At 36.2% G+C, this 18,017-nt stretch overlaps 1 protein-coding gene across 1 annotated transcript; it reads left to right on the top strand.

Moving 5' to 3' along the window:
• The first annotated feature begins 544 nt into the window (after nt 1-544).
• LOC127880900 (uncharacterized) lies at nt 545-14,403 on the top strand. Its single transcript, XM_052428386.1, has 5 exons — nt 545-637; nt 5,729-6,119; nt 6,522-6,590; nt 6,825-6,936; nt 7,088-14,403. Exons 2-5 carry the CDS (start codon nt 5,730-5,732, stop codon nt 10,087-10,089), a joined length of 3,573 nt encoding a protein of 1,190 aa, XP_052284346.1. The 5' UTR covers nt 545-637; nt 5,729; the 3' UTR covers nt 10,090-14,403.
• The last annotated feature ends 3,614 nt before the right edge of the window (nt 14,404-18,017 follow it).

Below are 18,017 nucleotides of genomic sequence, written 5' to 3'. Positions count from 1 at the left end.
TTATGACATATTTGTGAAATAAAGCCATCTTTTAACAGCTCGTGTTTTACATACACGGCTATTCCACCACTAAATATGTTACGATATGCATTAGTTACTTAAATTCTCACAGAGTCAAAACATGTATAATTTGCTAGTAAATCACACAATTCATTGTTTTTCTCACCCCATGTCTCAAATAGACGTATGATGTCAAATGAAAATAAATAATTTACAAAGTCACAGTTATGTACAAGTTTCCTAAGACCACACACATTCCATGTTATAATGTTAATGTTTTCTGTTGGGCCTTGACCTCGATTCTATTCCACCCCGCCTGTTGCCCCAGCAATATACCGTAACATATTTAACAACACAGTGCACATACGCTCATTATAAATATGCCTACATGTGTTTATACTAACAAAAAAGTAGTTTCATTGCAGGCTAGTAAGGGGGCAAAACTGCATCTGATAACTTCACGCGTCAGGTCTAAGTTTTGTCCCATGTTTTATTTTCTGAAAACGGTCATTGAAATTATTTCCCTTGAACACTAGATATACCAACGGAAATCGAAACAAGCTTATTATTTTCGGAAAATCCGGGTTTTCCCGGTGTACAATATATACCACGCAATCCGGCCCGTCTTTAACGCTAGGTATGTAGATTAAAAGGTTACAAAAACTTTGTATTGTCATAACTTTCGGAGTAAGTTACTGTACGTACAGTTCACTCTTTGTTAAGTGTTACTGTTGGCGTAATGCCGTTTTGTACAATCAGATGATTAACATGTAATCAACATGTGTTATTATGTTGTGTCCCTGTCAGTACTTAGGCTAAGGTCAAAACGGCGGAACAATCAAGTTTATAACTATAAGAGAACGACTGGTAATAATTGCTTCACATTCAGCATACGTTTTAAATAGATCTACAGCTTGATCAGTGCTCGAATCGCTCCTCAATTTACGTTTTACTGTATTGTAACTAGTCCAAATAATAAGACGTAAGCTACCCCGCGTAAATCGACCTCATATTTATAGGAGTATATTGTAACGTGTACAATAGTAGGAGTAATCAAAGGGGAGATGACTGCGTATTGCATTGTTCAATGCCTGACTGAAGAGTTGTCTCATTTCTTGGTATTTGGATGGGTAATAGTGACCCCGCTTTTAAAACCGTTTCACTGTTTAAATTGATTGTTATCCCCACGCTATTTGAAAAGCGCGGGGATATTGTGGTTATCTCCGCCGTCTGTCTGTCCGTCTGTCTTTCCGTCCTGGCCACTATCTCCTCCTACACTATTAGCACTAGAACCTTGAAACTTGCACATATAGTAGCTATGAGCATATGTGCGACCCTGCACTATTTGGAATTTTGATCTGACCCCTGGGTCAAAAGTTATGGGGGTTGGGGCGGGGCCGGGTCAGAGATTTTCACTCATTTTGTATGTTATTTTACATTAACTTCTTCATTTCTGCACCGATTTACTTCAAATTGATACTGAACCTCTCTTATGACAATACGGTCAATCTCAACTATGCATGGCCCAATTACCATCCCTGAGGCGCCCCGCCCACATAGACCACACCCACCCCAAATTGCCTTTTTCTATAATTTCTTCATTTCTACACCAATTCACTTCAAAATTATACTTAAATTCTCTTATGATAATACGATCAATCTTAACTATGCATGACAATACGGTCAATCTCAACTATGCATGGCCCCAATACCAACGCTGAGGCGTCCCACCCACATAGGCCACACCCACCCAAAATTGCCTTTTACTATAGCTTCTTCATTTCTACACCGATTCACTTCTAATTGATACTGAACTTCTCTTATGACAATACGGTCAATCTCGACTATGCATGGCCCCATTACCAACCCTGGGGCGCCCCGCCCAAATAGGCCACACCCACCCAAAATTGCCTTTTGCTATAATTTCTTCATTTCTACACCGATTCACTTCTTATTGATTGCCTTTTACTTAACTTGTTCATTTCTACACCGATTCACTTCTAATTGATACTGAACTTCTCTTATGACAATACGGTCAATCTCAACTATGCATGGCCCATTACCAACCCTGGGGCGCCCCTGGGTCAAACATGCGGCGTGGGGATACGCGTCGGCCTAGGCCGCGCCATTTTTAGTTTATAATATATAATATCAGTAAAATAATTTAAGTTTGGTTCACGAAGTTTTTCCACCGAACAATTATAATACGAGGTAAGACATTCTGAGTTTTTTCCCTGAAATGCGTATCTATTCAATTTTATTTTTCATATTCCTCTCCCTAGGAGCGCTACTGTGGTATACTGTTGCGAAGCCTTGTTTTATGTATAGCCTTGCTCGCATCATGTCGGAAGTATTATTATTGCTATTTTGTCCGCTGCATAACTTTGTCACTGAGCAAGAAATTCGGACATAATGTTGTATGTGCCCGGTAGGGTGGCATATAGAAATCGCACTGTCCGTCCGTCCGTCGATCCAACTGCCCGTCTCTCTGTCCGTCCGGAATTCCGTTTCCCGAAGGGTTTTTTACGCAACGCTTGTATATATTCAGCTGATTTTTGGTATGTGTGTCTACCTATAAGACCTACTGATGAAGTGTGAAATGCGTTTGCGTCCATTGAATTTTGGCGTAGATATGGGCCTTGGACTTAAACATTTTCTCCGCAATAACCGTTTTCCGGAGATTTTATTTTATGCCACGCTTTCAGATATTGAGTTGATTTTTGGTATGTGTGTCTACCAACATGACACACAGATAAAGTGTGAAATTCGTTCCGGTCCGTCGATTCTTGGCGAAGTAATTGTCATTGGACTTCGAAATTGTCGCCATAATAACCGTAATAAACGTTAATTACGTAAGTCGTTATCAAAACATCAGCATAGAGTAAGCATGACCTACTTTCCAATTAAAACCGGAAATCATGAGAATGATCGTTGTTATAGGCATTCAAAGCAGCAAATAAATAAAAACTTCCCAACATTACCTTCCCAGGACTTTTTTTTCAAGTGGCTTTATTATAGTCACGATACAACGAGGAGGGTCAATACTATGAGGTTAGCTGGTATTATATACTATCATATAATATATAATGGAGAGTAATATATTTTCGGACTACACAACAATAATTTATGTTATCAATGGTCGAACATTTTATTTGAGTGTATTTTATACCACTTTCAAATAAGGAACTGGAAAAAATGCAAACTAAAAATACTCCAGAAAGATATATCTGCAAGAATATGCAACTTATTGTAGTAGACCTACATGTTGAAATTCACAATAAGCAGAAATTAATTTCATAACTTATGACATGAAAACAAGTAATTGAACATTTGATATATTTATTTTGTCGTTATTTCTAATAACATGGAGGTCATCCGTATTCTATTTCACTCATCTGATTCAACATGATAAAATTTCTGTATTAAATACAAGTTTATGTATGTTGATGAATTTTCTTTTTGACAAGTGATGTAGAATATTTTTTGGGCAACATTTAAGACACAAGTGAAGAATTCAATAAGTTGCTGACATATCTTTCTAAACAAAAATCTATCTAGCCCAGATTATTAGCTGTTTATTCACGTTAAATGCAAAAGAAACTGAATTTATCCAATATACAAGAAATATGGCAAATTAATGCCACGAAACAAAGTGTTCGACATTACATTTATCAAATTTTCTTTTATTGAAATAATTTTAAAATCCCGAGCTAGATTTGTATATAATTTACCAACACACACACATACATTTGTACAGCAAAAACCTCCATCAAAACTCAAGTTATTGAGCTGAAATCATGTTTCTAATCTTAGTAACAGTGACCTAGAACCGACTACACGTGACCCTATATATAATCCCATGCGTTTTTATGGCATCACTCAATATCTGAAGTTTTTTTAATATTGGTTAAATCAAACGAATAAAACTGACAACAAACTACATATTTCATGCCGCCCGCCCGCCTACAAAACCCCACTGTAATTAATCTAATAACCAGAATGTTCAACTTCGTTGATTTTTTAGCTATATAAAATGAATGTTGTACCTGCAACATATAAGGCATTCAGCCCCATTCAGAATAAAACGGCATGAATCATGTAAACTTCATTATATCAGTCAAAATGGCTGCTCTAAAATAAACTTATGTTCTAACCTTCTTTTACATGGACAGTATGGTGAAAGTCACAGAAGGACATATCTCTTTTAATTTGTGCATTTTACTTTCCCAGCAGGATATATATTTTAAGTAGAGATAAGTTAAAAGCGGAATGCTTGAATAGTATTCTTTTAACACAATACTCATGTACAAATATATGATACATTGGCTGATGTATTCTATAATTTTAGCATTGGATAATTATACCCCCACTAAACGAAGTTTAGGGGGGTATATAGGAGTGAGCTTGTCGGTCGGTCGGTCGGTCGGTCTGTTGGTCGGTCGGTCGGTCGGTCGATCCATGTCCGCTCTCTAATTCAAGTAGTTTTCATCCGATCTTCACCAAACTTGGTCAGAAGTTGTATCTAGATGATATCTAGGCCAAGTTCGAACATGGGCCTTGCCGGGTCAAAAACTAGGTCACGGGGTCACTTAGTGTGTTTTAAACATTCAGCATGTTTCCGCTCTCTAATTCAAGTAGTTTTCATCCGATCTTCACCACACTTGGTCAGAAGTTGTATCTAGGTGATGTCTAGGCTAAGTTCGAACATGGGTCATGGCAGGTCAAAAACTAGGTCACGGGGTCACTTAGTGCGTTTTAAACATTGAGCATGGTGTCTGCTCTCTAATTCAAGTAGTTTTCATTCGATCTTCACCAAACTTGGTCAGAAGTTGTATTTAGATGATGTCTAGGTCAAGTTCGAATATGGGTCATGCCGGGTCAAAAACTAGGTCACTGGGTCACTTAGTACGTTTTACACATTCATCATGGTGTCTGCTCTCTAATTCAATTTTTTTTTCTCCGATCTTCACCACACTTGGTCAGAAGTTGTATCTAGATGATGCGTAAGTCAAGTTCGAACATGGGCCATGCAGGATAAAAAACCAGGTCACGGGGTAACTTAGTGCGTTTTAAACATTGAGCATGGCATTCGCTGTTTTTTGTGAAGACAACATGCAAAATAGTCTGTGTCAATGCGGCATGTGGAGGTATTCGCCACGTCTGTGACAAAGCTCTAGTTTTTTTATTGCTTGTGTATTCACATTACATAGTGTTTTTGTTTTGTTTGCAACTAAAACAAACTTGTTATATAACGAATCTTTCAAAACAAATTATGTGCAACGGTTTATAGCAATACCTTTGTATCTGATTGTCAGGTATAAGTTTTAGGTCATTTTAATACTCATTTTGTCTGGTTCAGAGTCAATCCATTAACAAAAAACCTCAATCATAAACATTGTTCTACTTATTGTTTAAAACATGATTTTTTTTAATGAAATTTGTGCTTGTTGGAATGAACATAAAAAAAGAAATCCTTTCTTGAAAAAAATAACAAATAATAGTTCTCTTTACAAGAGTAATATACATTTAAGATGAGACCCACAGAACGAGAGCTGATAATGATACATCGCTAAATTGATGATACATCGCAACATTGTTATTATTTTTTATTAATGTTATATCTACTCGTAACTCGGTGATATTATTAAGGTGAAAAACGTGTTACCAACAGTATTGTAGAACAGTAAAACACATCCAACTTCAACTGACGGATCCTTTATTATTTCAGAATGGCGTCGATTGACGGGAATCAAAATGAGGCATACTACCTACGTCTCCATATGCTTGTTATGGAAGCGCAGAAAGTGCTTCGAGCCAAGTTCGACTCTATCATCAAACCTGCTCAATTAACTAGCACGCTCAAAGGAGTACAAAAAACTATAGATCAGCTAAACAAACGTGGAAAAATAACCAATGAACAATATAATTCGTTGTATCCTAAATCGCCAAATCCAAATCCTAATTCAGAAACGTTTGATATTACTTTATTGGTCTGCCTTCTTCGAAACATCTGTAATTTAAACCCAAATTCGAAGGTATGGACCGAGAAAGATAACACTAAAATAAAAGGCTATACAGACCAGGAAAACATCCTGCGTATCAGGAACTTGCGAAACAAAGTAAGCACGCTAAGACTAGTTTAAAATATTTTTGTAAACATTTAAATTTTAAATAATTTATCGAAAAAGTTGTGATTTCGAAAGCTTATTTAGATTGTAAAAATAAAACGGTTCTATGATATCATTGGAAGAAAGTTTTAAATAAAGTGTACATAAGATATAAGGTAGCCTTAGGAATGTGTACCTCTGCCGTGTTGGTATTTTCATATGGACTCGTGTATACATTTAATAGCTGAATACTGTGTTCGCTCTCGTTACAACGAAACGCTTTATATTACTTCGTTATATTTTGTAAGCAGCAGAATAAATTGTGTGTCCGGACATTTGCAGCTGCTTGCCAAGCTGCCTTTATGTAAGCCGAAAATTGCATTAACATGTAATAATCACGTTTATTTGTTTCAGATGCACCACAAAAGCGTTGCAAGCTTAGAGCAGCAGGAGTTTGAGGACAGCTGGAATATTCTCGAAAAGGTTCAAATTTCATGTCGGTTTTTGTACCGTTATGCTTTTAAACGTGATACAATTTATGCAATTTAATATATGAAAACAGTTTACACAAAAATTTTGGCGCGTGATATTTTTATCGCATATCAGTCCAACTGTGTACCCATTGAACTGGTTTAGAGAGACTAAGTAGCTGCAGGATATTGCCGGCACTTCTGTGAATGGTTGAAACAAATCATAAATATTTTTATCATACGCCAGGCCATGGTTCATCTCGGGACCAGCTGTGGACTGCACGATGTTCAGAACAATATTAACACAATCAAAACAAAAACACTGGAAATTCTCACACCGGAGATGAAAAGTCTTCGTGGTTCGTATTCTTATATTAAAAATAGCACGTTTGTAATGAATGTCACTAGTTACTTTTATAATAATCACTATCGTGTATAAATATCAAAAAAGTATTTTTATGATTATTTTTTGTTTTATAACCTCTTTTGGTACTTAATTTATTTTCACAGAAAACACTTTGTGGTTTCTAAAAAAATATCAAGATGAGAGGCAGTATTACGTCGTGACTAAGTTTTGGCATCAGGCCGACAAGATGTTAACAGACAAAAGCCTAACAGTACTAACTGGACATCCTGGCGAAGGAAAAACCACAATGGCAGCTTACCTTGCGTTGCAAAGATCGAAACCTGAAAACTGCTTAAAACTTGCACATGCTAGCGATTGGAGAAAAGTAGACTGGTCTCTGAAATTGTTCAATACCGTCATTATAGACGACATATTTGGAGCTGGAGCTTTGAACACCACTTATCTTGCAGACTGGAAAACGTATCTTCCTGAAATAGAGAGGGCTGCAAAGGCAAAGCGATTGAATGTTATTATAACGTCCCGACATTATATAAAGGAGGAGGCCCTGGATGATTTGAATAACAATTCAATATTTAAAGACAAAGAAGGAAACATTGTACATCTTGCGTCAGATGGTTTGACCAATGAAGAGAAGAGGGATATTCTTCGCTTGCAAGTCAAACGAACTGACACAGAACATCTGCTTTTTGAAAACCAGGTAGATATTGACGAATGCGTTTTGAAGTCCAAGGGAACGATGAATCTAGACTTTGCCAGGACTGAAAACTTTGTATTTGGATTCCCACAGTGCGCCAATTTGTTTGTTCAGAGTGAAAAAATCATAATAAAATTTGGAGCACAGTTTTTTGAAAACCCAGAGGCCCACTTCAAAGCATATATTGAGCAGCTGTACAATCCAAAAGATGACGACATTTTTCATAAATTTATTGCTCTTGTCAGTGTCTGGGCAGAACAGACTGGTCGAATAAAAGCAGACCACGTAAGAAGTCCGTCAAGCGCTTCAGATCACATTAAGTTTGTGGCAAATATATTTGACATCAAAGTTGACCGTAAATTCATGGAAAACATTAGCTCTTCTTTAAAAAGTCACCAGAAAGATTTCCTGATTTATCTCGACCATTCTGGCGAATATAAGTTTAGTCACAATGTTATTGGAGACATGGTTGGTGTTGTTCTCGGAGATCCAAGACACAAAATTGTAGAAACAATCGAACTGTGCCCGCGAGATTTCCTAATGGACAGGATTCGTTTAGACGACGAGGCGGCAGACGATGAATTTCGTGTAATTGTTGGCAAAGATAATTACCATCATCTGTGCAAAAAAGTGGCAAAAATGATTCTGCGAAAAGACTGTAATAAAATTGGCCGAGAAGATTATTCGCACGAATTTCAACTGCTGCAACGTAAAGGCCCCAGATCAAACACAATTGAAGTTCTTCATGATCTCGATTTCGGAATTCTTAAACACCCAATCTTCCAAAATAAACATTTTGTTGGAGTATTTATGAAAGTTATTAAAGACGATGGCTTGGAACAAGACATATTTAGGCAACCAGTCATGAAAATGACTGGGTACTTCTTAGATTACGGCATCCGCATGAACGAGATGACAATGTGCATCCCTGGCTATACACTGTATAGTAAAATCAGTGTCCTGGCCAATGCCTTGATTGAAAACAATTTCATTCAGAAGGATCACACTGACCCTTTGCTACTTGCAGCGCATTCAGGGGATCTCGAGATGATAAAACTGCTTTTATCAAAGGGTGCAAAAGTATCCGGGGATACAATTTATGTGGCTATGCACAAGAAACGTCGTCCAGACCAAAATTGTCTGAAAATAATACTTCAGTATCCAGGTATTGCCATCAATGACAGAGGAAATGCAATCAATGGCAATTATCCGCTAATTGTAGCAAGCAAAAAGGGATTTCATGATGCCGTAAAGTGTATGCTGGAAAATGGAGCTGACCCTGGAGTTCAAAATGACAAAAACTTGACAGCTTTGCATAAGGCCGTTATTTACAAACACACTGACATTGTGCAGGAACTATTAAAACACGGCGCTCCGCTTGATATAAAGGGGGGCAAGTTCAAGAGAACTCCGTTGCATATTGCTGCTGATGTCGGAAATATGGCTTTGGTGAAGTCACTTCTTTCGAAGGGCGCGAATGTCGAAGTCAAAGATCACCGTGGTCATTATCCAATCTTCCTTGCCGCGATTCAGGGTCACACTGCAACAGTTGAAGCGTTACTGCAGCATGAGCGAAAGCAGGATCAGTTACGAATAAAGTCATATGGCAAGGCATCAAAAATTAAAGGAATGTCATTATTTCATGTTGCAGTATGGAAGAAAGACAAAGATTTGATGGAGATGCTCATACGAGAGAAGGCTGATCCAAATGTAAAAGATTTTTTTGGACAAACTGCGTTGTTTTTTGCAATAATGCATGACTGCAAACCAATGATTAAATGTTTATTACCGTATGGTGACAAAGCAATTCAACAAAAGCAAGGATTCACTCCGTTACATGCTGCTGTATTCAAAGGAAACGCCAAAACCACATCTCAACTAGCAGTTAACGTTGATGTGAATGCAAGGGATAAATATGGAAGAACACCTTTGCACGTGGCGTGTGAAAAGGGCGACATTCAAATCGCAAATCTGCTTCTGAACAAATACAAAGCTGATCACCGGATGATTACAAAGAGGGGCGACTCTGTGTACCACATTCTCCGCAGGAAAAAATTAAACCAAACAAACGATGAACATTGCAAACGCAGGCTGATAGAAATTCTTATCAGTACGATCGATCCGACATTTATTGAAAGCATATCAAATAAATCTAACCGCTCTGGTATCAGCATAGATAAAAAAACAATGCTGACAGCAAGTGACAAAGCAGTTATTGAGGGACTCATTACTACATTGTCGATAGAAAAATGTGAAGAGAGCGACGAAGAAGAAGCCCATGAGCAATCCAGCAAAGGTTCACCTCCTAAAAAGCCCAAGACGGGTAGACGGAGTCCAGATTTTCTTGACAGCGACGACGATGATAACTATGATGACGACCCCTTGCAGTATTTGGATTTCGGCTCTCCCCTAGACTACGATGAATACGACGATGATGGCGATATTTTTTAACGACGGCGATTATTTAGTAAACATATTTGTGCCTAATGATGTTGTATAAGTAAGAGCTGTCACTGTTCTCAGTTTCAATACAGATGAATCAATGATTAAATAACTATAGTGATTCCTATGCGTAAACATCAGATGTAGTTACATAGAAAGGAGTGATATCTATCTTGACTTGTATATAGACACAATTATTATGTATTGATACATTATGATCTATTGACATTATAAAGAACATGTTCAAATGTGTCAAGTTAAAATGTAACTTACAACGTTGTTTACATTTAAAGCGATTTTATTTCGACCTCAAGTAAATATTTAGGAATCAAGTTTATTTGAAACATTGTTTCGCAAAGAATTGAGTAACAACATTTATCTGATCAGAAATGCAATTAGCTTTAAAGTGTTTACCCATACTTTTGATCTTGCAACACTTTTAAGTCAGATGATGTATTTTGTTGATTGTGTATGTTTTAACAGCACGTTTGCAGAGAACAATAGTTGACACAAAGATACATCACTAAAATATTGAACTATTAGTATTATTCATCGATATAGAATAGTGAAACCTATAGTGTCTTATTAGTAATATGTAGTTTTTATCTATTACACTTAGTGATCAAATGTTTTCAAATTATGCTATGTTAAGTTATGCAATGTATATATGTTACAGTAAATCTGGGAAACTAGGAATTTCACGAAATTTCTAAACAATTCTGGATTTTCGTGAAATGACTGTTTCACTTAGGGACTTCATGAATTTTCTCAGGAATTTCGCAAAATGTCGGAAAATGGTGACACAATTTTACACAGTTTTACTAGAGGCCTTTAAGAAGATTCAGGAAATGTGTGAAATATCCTTGTTTGATTTTAATGATGACATAATTATATTTCTTTCTGTTTAATAGTGTAATACGTAGTTAAAATGATACCATTGTAAACACATATTGATTAGTTTGTTTTTTTAATTGTTTTTTGAAGTTTTTATATGATCTTATAATTATTGACATATTAGCCGCGTCATGTGAAAATGGGCTTTATGTCCTATGCGGCCAGCGTAGTTCCAGGCTAGTCTGTGCAATCGCGTAGTCTGGTCAGGAGCAATGTTGTCCGCTATAAAGTTCCGCAAGGCTTCATGGTCTCCTTGGCGGACAGGGTAGCTTCTATCACACTGCGCGGATGTGCAGGCTTGTCTGGAGCTAATCTGGCCGCCTATGGCATAAGACCCATTTTCGCATGACGCGGGTCATATTGATTTGTCTGTATATGTGATCTTTTTCTATAAAGAAGGAATGTAGTTGACAATTGTTAATAGTTTTATTTGATCGTTCGTCAAAAAGTTGTAACTCTGTTACTCTTGTTTCTTCAATGCAATTGAGTAATTAAATAGTAATTAAATTGAATGCGTTTTAATTCCCTTTTATTATTGTTTAATTTGAGTTACAATGCTATGACGTTAAATTTTATTAACACTTAAATGTATTATGAATATTGCTGGGCCAAGTGTGAGGTTGAGCGCTCTATAACCAGGTTTAAACCCCCAATGCTTTGCATTGACCGTTCCAAGGCGGTGACCCCAGCTTAATTCATATTTTGTGTTTATGTTGGTTTGTATTGTGCTGTATTGTGCTGTTTTGTACTGTTTGGGCAATCGGTCACTTGCCTTAAATAAAGGACCAATTAATTGTTTTAATGAAAATTCAATACTGTTCCAGCAGCTGGAGTTTCACTTCTTTATATTGTTAACAGTACAAATTGATTTCCTGAGCTATTAAAATGTGTTAAATGTAAATACGGGCGACATTTTGTTTAACCAATTTAAAAAGTTATTATAATTTGTAGGTTTGCTTGCGTTAACTTACAAAACTGATTGCAATACAATTTTATAACTAGTAGACTCTATATGAAGGTAATCTTTGAGGCTAATAATATGAGTTCTTATGTTAATGAAAATTGCTTCAAATTATCAACCAAGAAAAATCAAAGTGACATCACCTTTATTGACAGCACACTAAAAGAATTTATGACCTCCGTAAATATTGACCGAAATTACCATTAGTCAATTGTAGTTTAGTTACAATCGCGTAAATAAATAAAAAATCCGAATAGGAAATGAGTGTCCAAATACAAAAACAGTGACATAAGAGACATCCTTGTAGCGTGGATGAGTGACAACAATATTCGAGATTGGACTGTCGGGCTTAAGTTTACCCAGCAGCAGAATTGTTCCCATCATGCTGGAATTAATCAAACTCATACAATGCTCTCTTCGGAGAGGACCCAAAGATTGGATCTTCCAGCCTGCCAGCTGATATCATTGAAAGACTTCAATGTGAGGATGATTTAATTGCGCTTTGTCATCCATCAACTGATACCAACTAGCCAGTTAAAACTGCTACTACTACTACTACCAACCAGTCACTGCCAACTGCTACTACTACCTACTAGCCAACGAGAACTACTTGCTCCTTCCAGCCACTGCCAACTGCTACTACTGCTCATTGGGTCACTGTCGACCTGAAATTGCCCACAAGTCACCCGGGGGTGACTAGAAGCCGATTCATGTCACCCTGGGGTGACTTCAAGCCGACGCTTGTCACCCCCGGGTGACTAGAATCGGCTTCATGTCACCCGTGTATTTTTTATCAAACGGCACCGCATCTAGGTATCCAATATAGGCTATAATTAATTTAGTTTTTTTAGACATTTATCTCCACTTTTGTTTTTATAGTACTGTAACACAAATTCCCTTGCATATGAACGACCAAATCATGTGTTTTTTTAAAAGTAAAATTGTTGTCGAGGGTGACTAGAATCGGCTTGAAGTCACCCCTGGGTGACAAGAATCGGCTTCATGTCACCCCCGGGTGACTACAATTGGCTTCATGTCACCCGGGGGTTGTAGTCTCTCTAGGGTGACAAGACTCGGCCTCTAGTCACCTCCGGGTGACTTGTGGGCCATTTCAGGTCGACAATGACCCATTGAGCGCTACTACTACTACCAACCAGTCAACGCCAATTGCTACTACTACAAACCAGCCACCGCCAACTGCTACTACTACCAATCAGTCACCGCCAACTGCTACTACTACCAACCAGTCACCGAGAACTACTTGCTCTATCCAGCCACTGCCAACTGATACTACTACTACCAACCAGCCACCGCCAACTGCTACTACTACCAACCAGTCACCGAGCACTGCTTGCTCCATCCAGCCACTGCCGACTGCTACTACTACTACCAATCAGTCAACGCCAATTGCTACTACTACAAACCAGCCAACGAGAACTTCTTGCTCCATCCAGCCACTGCCGACTGCTACTACTACTACCAACCAGTCAACGCTAATTGCTACTACTACAAATCAGCCACCGCCAACTGCTACTACTACCAACCAGTCACCGACAACTACTTGCTCCATCCAGCCACTGCCAACTGCTACTACCAACATACTATATACGTTCATACGTTATGCAATGCATTTTTGTTTATAAAAGCAACATTCCATACATATGGACAGAGAACACTTAGCAGATATCGTTTCTAATGGACATCTTACCAAACCAAACTGCTGCAAACATATTCCATTTAAATTGGCAAAATAGAAACGTTTTGGTAAGTTTTTCGCACATAATTATTCTCCACAAGCTTAATCTGGTAATGCATTTGAGGTAAATCGGCATGACTTTTAATACAATATATTTTACTTATACAAAATGTCTACAATCAAAAATATTAATATATATTTTTAACGCATTACTTACAAAAAATGTTTTAACCCAAACTGGACATTATGAAAGATCATGAAAAGTGAGAACGCAACAAGTGTAGCTTATATTTCTGTTCAATTATATATTTTTACATTTTTGTTCTTCTAGTAAAGCTGCTAAATGTGTTCGAAATGGTGGTTTTAGAAATGAACTAAATCGAATAAAAACTCGTGTTATAAGTGTGTGTAGATAACGGTCAGGCGCAGTTTGACTCGAATTTGAGTTGGTAGTGTTATGTAAAGTTTGTATTAGGCTATCTTGTAGTATAGACGTTTTAATATTAAGCATAGGACAAGACTCCTGTTATTTACAACACGGCGAAAGCAAGAGTAATTAGTACCGCAATTTGAAAACGTGTGTCGGCCTTACTTTTAAACTCATTTAAAAAGGGTAGCGAACATCATAAGCGATAAAACCTCGAACGTAAAATGTTATCAATGGACTATGGAATTGTATTAATATTTTTATTTATTTATTCATACGTTGTCAAATTAAATGTAGTCTTAACTGTAAAATATTATGATTGATGTTAACAAGGTGTTCATTACATATGTGTGTTTCTTCACTTAAAGGGATCTTTTCACGGTTTGGTAAATTGACAAAATTTAAAAAAGTTGTTTCAGATTCGCAAATTTTCGTTTTAGTTATGATATTTGTGATGAAACAGTATTACTGAACATTTACCATAGTCCAATATAGCCATTATATGTATCTTTTGACGATTTGAAATCCTAAAAATTATAAAGCGTTGCAACGCGAAACGATTGAATAATTTGGAGAGTTCTGTTGTTGTCGTTTAAATTTACGAAACAACGAAGATTGCTTATATAAGGTACAAAATACTTAAACTGTGAATACCTGGCGGAATACCCGAGACGGCTAATGCGTTTTTACTTCAGAATAACTCCAGGACTTCGGGGGTCACTGGTTCAAGCCCTGGTACCGGCTACTTTTTTCCTTTTTTAAATTTTATTCTTGATTTTTTACTGGACCTTTAAGATCCAATGTTTACATTTATCAATATAAAGCATTTAATGACAAACTTCAAAATATGCCAAAATCTGTGAAAAGGCCCCTTTAAACCAAATCTTAATTAGTAAAAAGCAATAGTCTTTTTTTTGGTCTTTCATAAAATATGAAAGGATCATTCAGAGCTCGATACACCTATTGAGTATATAAAAGAGAAAACAAGGCCGAGTGATTTTAATTGTTATCACTTGCATTAAGTAGTACTAATATAGATTATACGCTCTAGACTAAAAAAGTTTAAAGACAATCGCAAAGCAAAATAAAAGCGCCGACGGCACTGAAAGGCTATTGACAAGATAAGGGAAGTTTAAGCGGAAGTTAATGTTAAAGGAACAGTTTACTTAATGAATATAGAAAAGAAAAGTTTTTTTAAAAGAAAAAGTACAAATAAATGAAACAAGAAGTATTAAAATATTGCAAAACATCAATCGAACAATTAGAAACACGTACACATGTATTAAAGGAGCTTGGTATTTTGTGAGCAGGTAAATGCCCGGATTTAAATGTTATTTCTGATTGGCTTGATGTTTATTTTTTTTCTTGTTTAAATTTATAGAAACATAGTTGCCTACATATCTGTCCGTTGATTGTTTTATTAAAAGAAAGTAACTATTTCACACAACTATTACAGGCTCCTAATAAGATAGTTTTACTAGATGGTACTAAACGTTATCAGTACATCATTATTTTTCAGGAGATTGCACGATTTTTTCACTCGGTAGCTAACGACAAATTTATATCATTGTTTTGCTTCTTATATTTGTTACTTCTCATTATATGTTATCATTGATGTATTATCATTAAAAAAGAAAGAACAATTTGTTGTGTTGTTGTTGTTGTTGTTATATTTACCGTAACTTACGCAAAATATAACATGACCGCTATATTTTGAAGAACACGTTCTGATTGATTACATCCTTATTCAAATGATTTAAATAATGCCAAATAATATGCAACAAATTTTGCAGATAAAAATACTTTAATTTTACCCACTCTCTTATCGTCCTAAATCGCAAGATAAATGTTTGCCGTCACATTTTTAAACGACACTACAGCCCTAAACAAACTCGCTATTCTTTAAAACAAGAAAATTATTTATCCGTTAAAACTTTTTAACGTAAGGTACCCAATTAATAAATACTTTGAAACAGTATGTTATCGCACCATCAACGACGAGTATCATATTGTTAAAAACACATAAATAAGCATGCACAAAGTTAACTAAAGTTGCGAGGAACATTTTATTGAAAAGATGGCATCTATTAAACAAGTTGTTGATTTTAATCAAAATCCCATCCACGTTCTTAAGGGAACTGTTCACATATTTTCTTATTTTTCAGCGTAGATGTTTAACCCAGCTTTTGACATAAGCTGACCTTTGTAACCGTCCAATGAAGTCTGAAAAAAAAATCTCGCCAGATGGCAAGGAACTTTTCGCAGTAAAAAACGTGGACTCTACATTTATCACATTTACATTAATAGTTAATTTAATTTACTGTCCATATTTGTGAAGTATATAGTATGAAAAGGGATACTACAGTGCGTTTTGCAACCATGTTAACTGCGTGTTTAAGCATGAAACGATGTTATCTCTAGCGAAAAGGCATAAGGAACAGAACAGGTTTACATTTTACTCTTAACTTCAATACAGTTTGTGTGTGCCCTTTTATTTGAGAAGATTTTCAGCGCCATAGCGATTTTAATTTAAGAAATGTTCTCCTAGTTAGTTATTACTGACATATTGCATTCTATGCACTAGTATATTTTATATAATTTACGTATTTCTGTTCCCTTGATATTCATTTTGACCAAAGTATTTTTAATTGTATTCGAAATGGACCGTTAAACATGTAAACATATTTAACTTTAAACAAGCCGTCGTTCCAGCAATGGAATCATGACCTCAGTTTAATGTATTGCATTCCATCCCGAAAGGTATCAAGGGCTGATTGCGGTCACGAAAAGAATCGTCATATAAACGCTATCGCATTAACTAGGTGAACTTGAATTTTATTTTCATCAGAAATATGTTAAAAGAAGATATTCGGCGATATTTTATGGAATGTCAATAATAGATGCGTAATGTGTTTAAACAATTCCATGATAAGTACCAGCATTGATTTATATAATAAAGAAATTCCACCAGACTGACCCATTTATTGAACATGAACGCGATGATTCACGATACAATTTATAATCGAATCAAATAACAATATCCGACAAACCACTAAACAGGTCTGTTCGAAGGACGCGTGTATAAATATTTCAAGTATGTACAGATTATACGGGTGTGGCGGGATAATTTATATGTCTTCTCTTAATTTCCGTTCTTCTCGTCCGTTTCTGTTTTGTTTGTATAGCTATTATAGGATAAATAATACATGTAAATGATACTGCGAAATAAGCCGCGAAATCCGGCGCAACAACTCGTTATTTCTGTGTGTGTGATGCAGATAAGAACTGCGCAGAAAAGCATTTGCTATCTTTGATCTGATTGATGTAACTTATTATCCACCACCGACACCAATGACAATCTCAATCAACGTCGTATTTTGTGTGTGAAGATTTCTTGTTTCAAATGTCATTTAATATGATAGCAAACACAATTATAATGTTTTTCTTAAACAGTACAAATAGTTATAACATAAATAATGTGTCGTCGTCTTGAATCGAACGAGTGTTCTCTAGGGTTGTATGCAAATGCGCTGCTACTGTGCCACGCAGACTTAAGCCGCGAAACATAACAACTATGGTATTCGTTATCTATTGCGCGCATTATATTGATGTTCAACGTTTACTCGAACGCTCTTTATTAAATTCACACTCAAAACAATTTTGTATTATGAACTAGGTAGATCCACACTCCGTACAATGAGCTGTTAATGCAGTTACTTATTTGCAAACATCATTGAGAAAAAACTTGATTTCCAATAGTCATGGTTTTACGAATGTATTTGCGAAGATAAAATGTTTTGGTGTATTCTTTAAATGAAATTATATTATTTTTTAAACCAAATTGGTTGCTCGAGGTTAATAATTTACTTATATGATGCTTTGTTATTTGAAATTGCAGCCTGACTTGTTAAATGTCAAAATGTGAAATTTCAGAAACGGCCTTTGTTAGCTCGGAGTTG

Source organism: Dreissena polymorpha, chromosome 5 (genome assembly GCF_020536995.1).
Source record: "Dreissena polymorpha isolate Duluth1 chromosome 5, UMN_Dpol_1.0, whole genome shotgun sequence".
Classification (NCBI taxonomy): domain Eukaryota; kingdom Metazoa; phylum Mollusca; class Bivalvia; order Myida; family Dreissenidae; genus Dreissena; species Dreissena polymorpha.
The sequence above is the reverse complement of the archived record's forward strand: the minus strand, read 5'-3'. Positions and strand labels throughout refer to the sequence as shown.

Excerpts from the sequence above, each read along its gene's own strand:
- LOC127880900 (XM_052428386.1), top strand. The coding sequence starts at position 5,730 with ATGGCGTCGATTGACGGGAATCAAAATGAGGCATACTACCTACGTCTC. Across the intron at positions 6,120-6,521 it reads TCAGGAACTTGCGAAACAAA|ATGCACCACAAAAGCGTTGC; the intron begins GTAAGCACGCTA and ends TATTTGTTTCAG. Across the intron at positions 6,591-6,824 it reads GCTGGAATATTCTCGAAAAG|GCCATGGTTCATCTCGGGAC; the intron begins GTTCAAATTTCA and ends ATCATACGCCAG.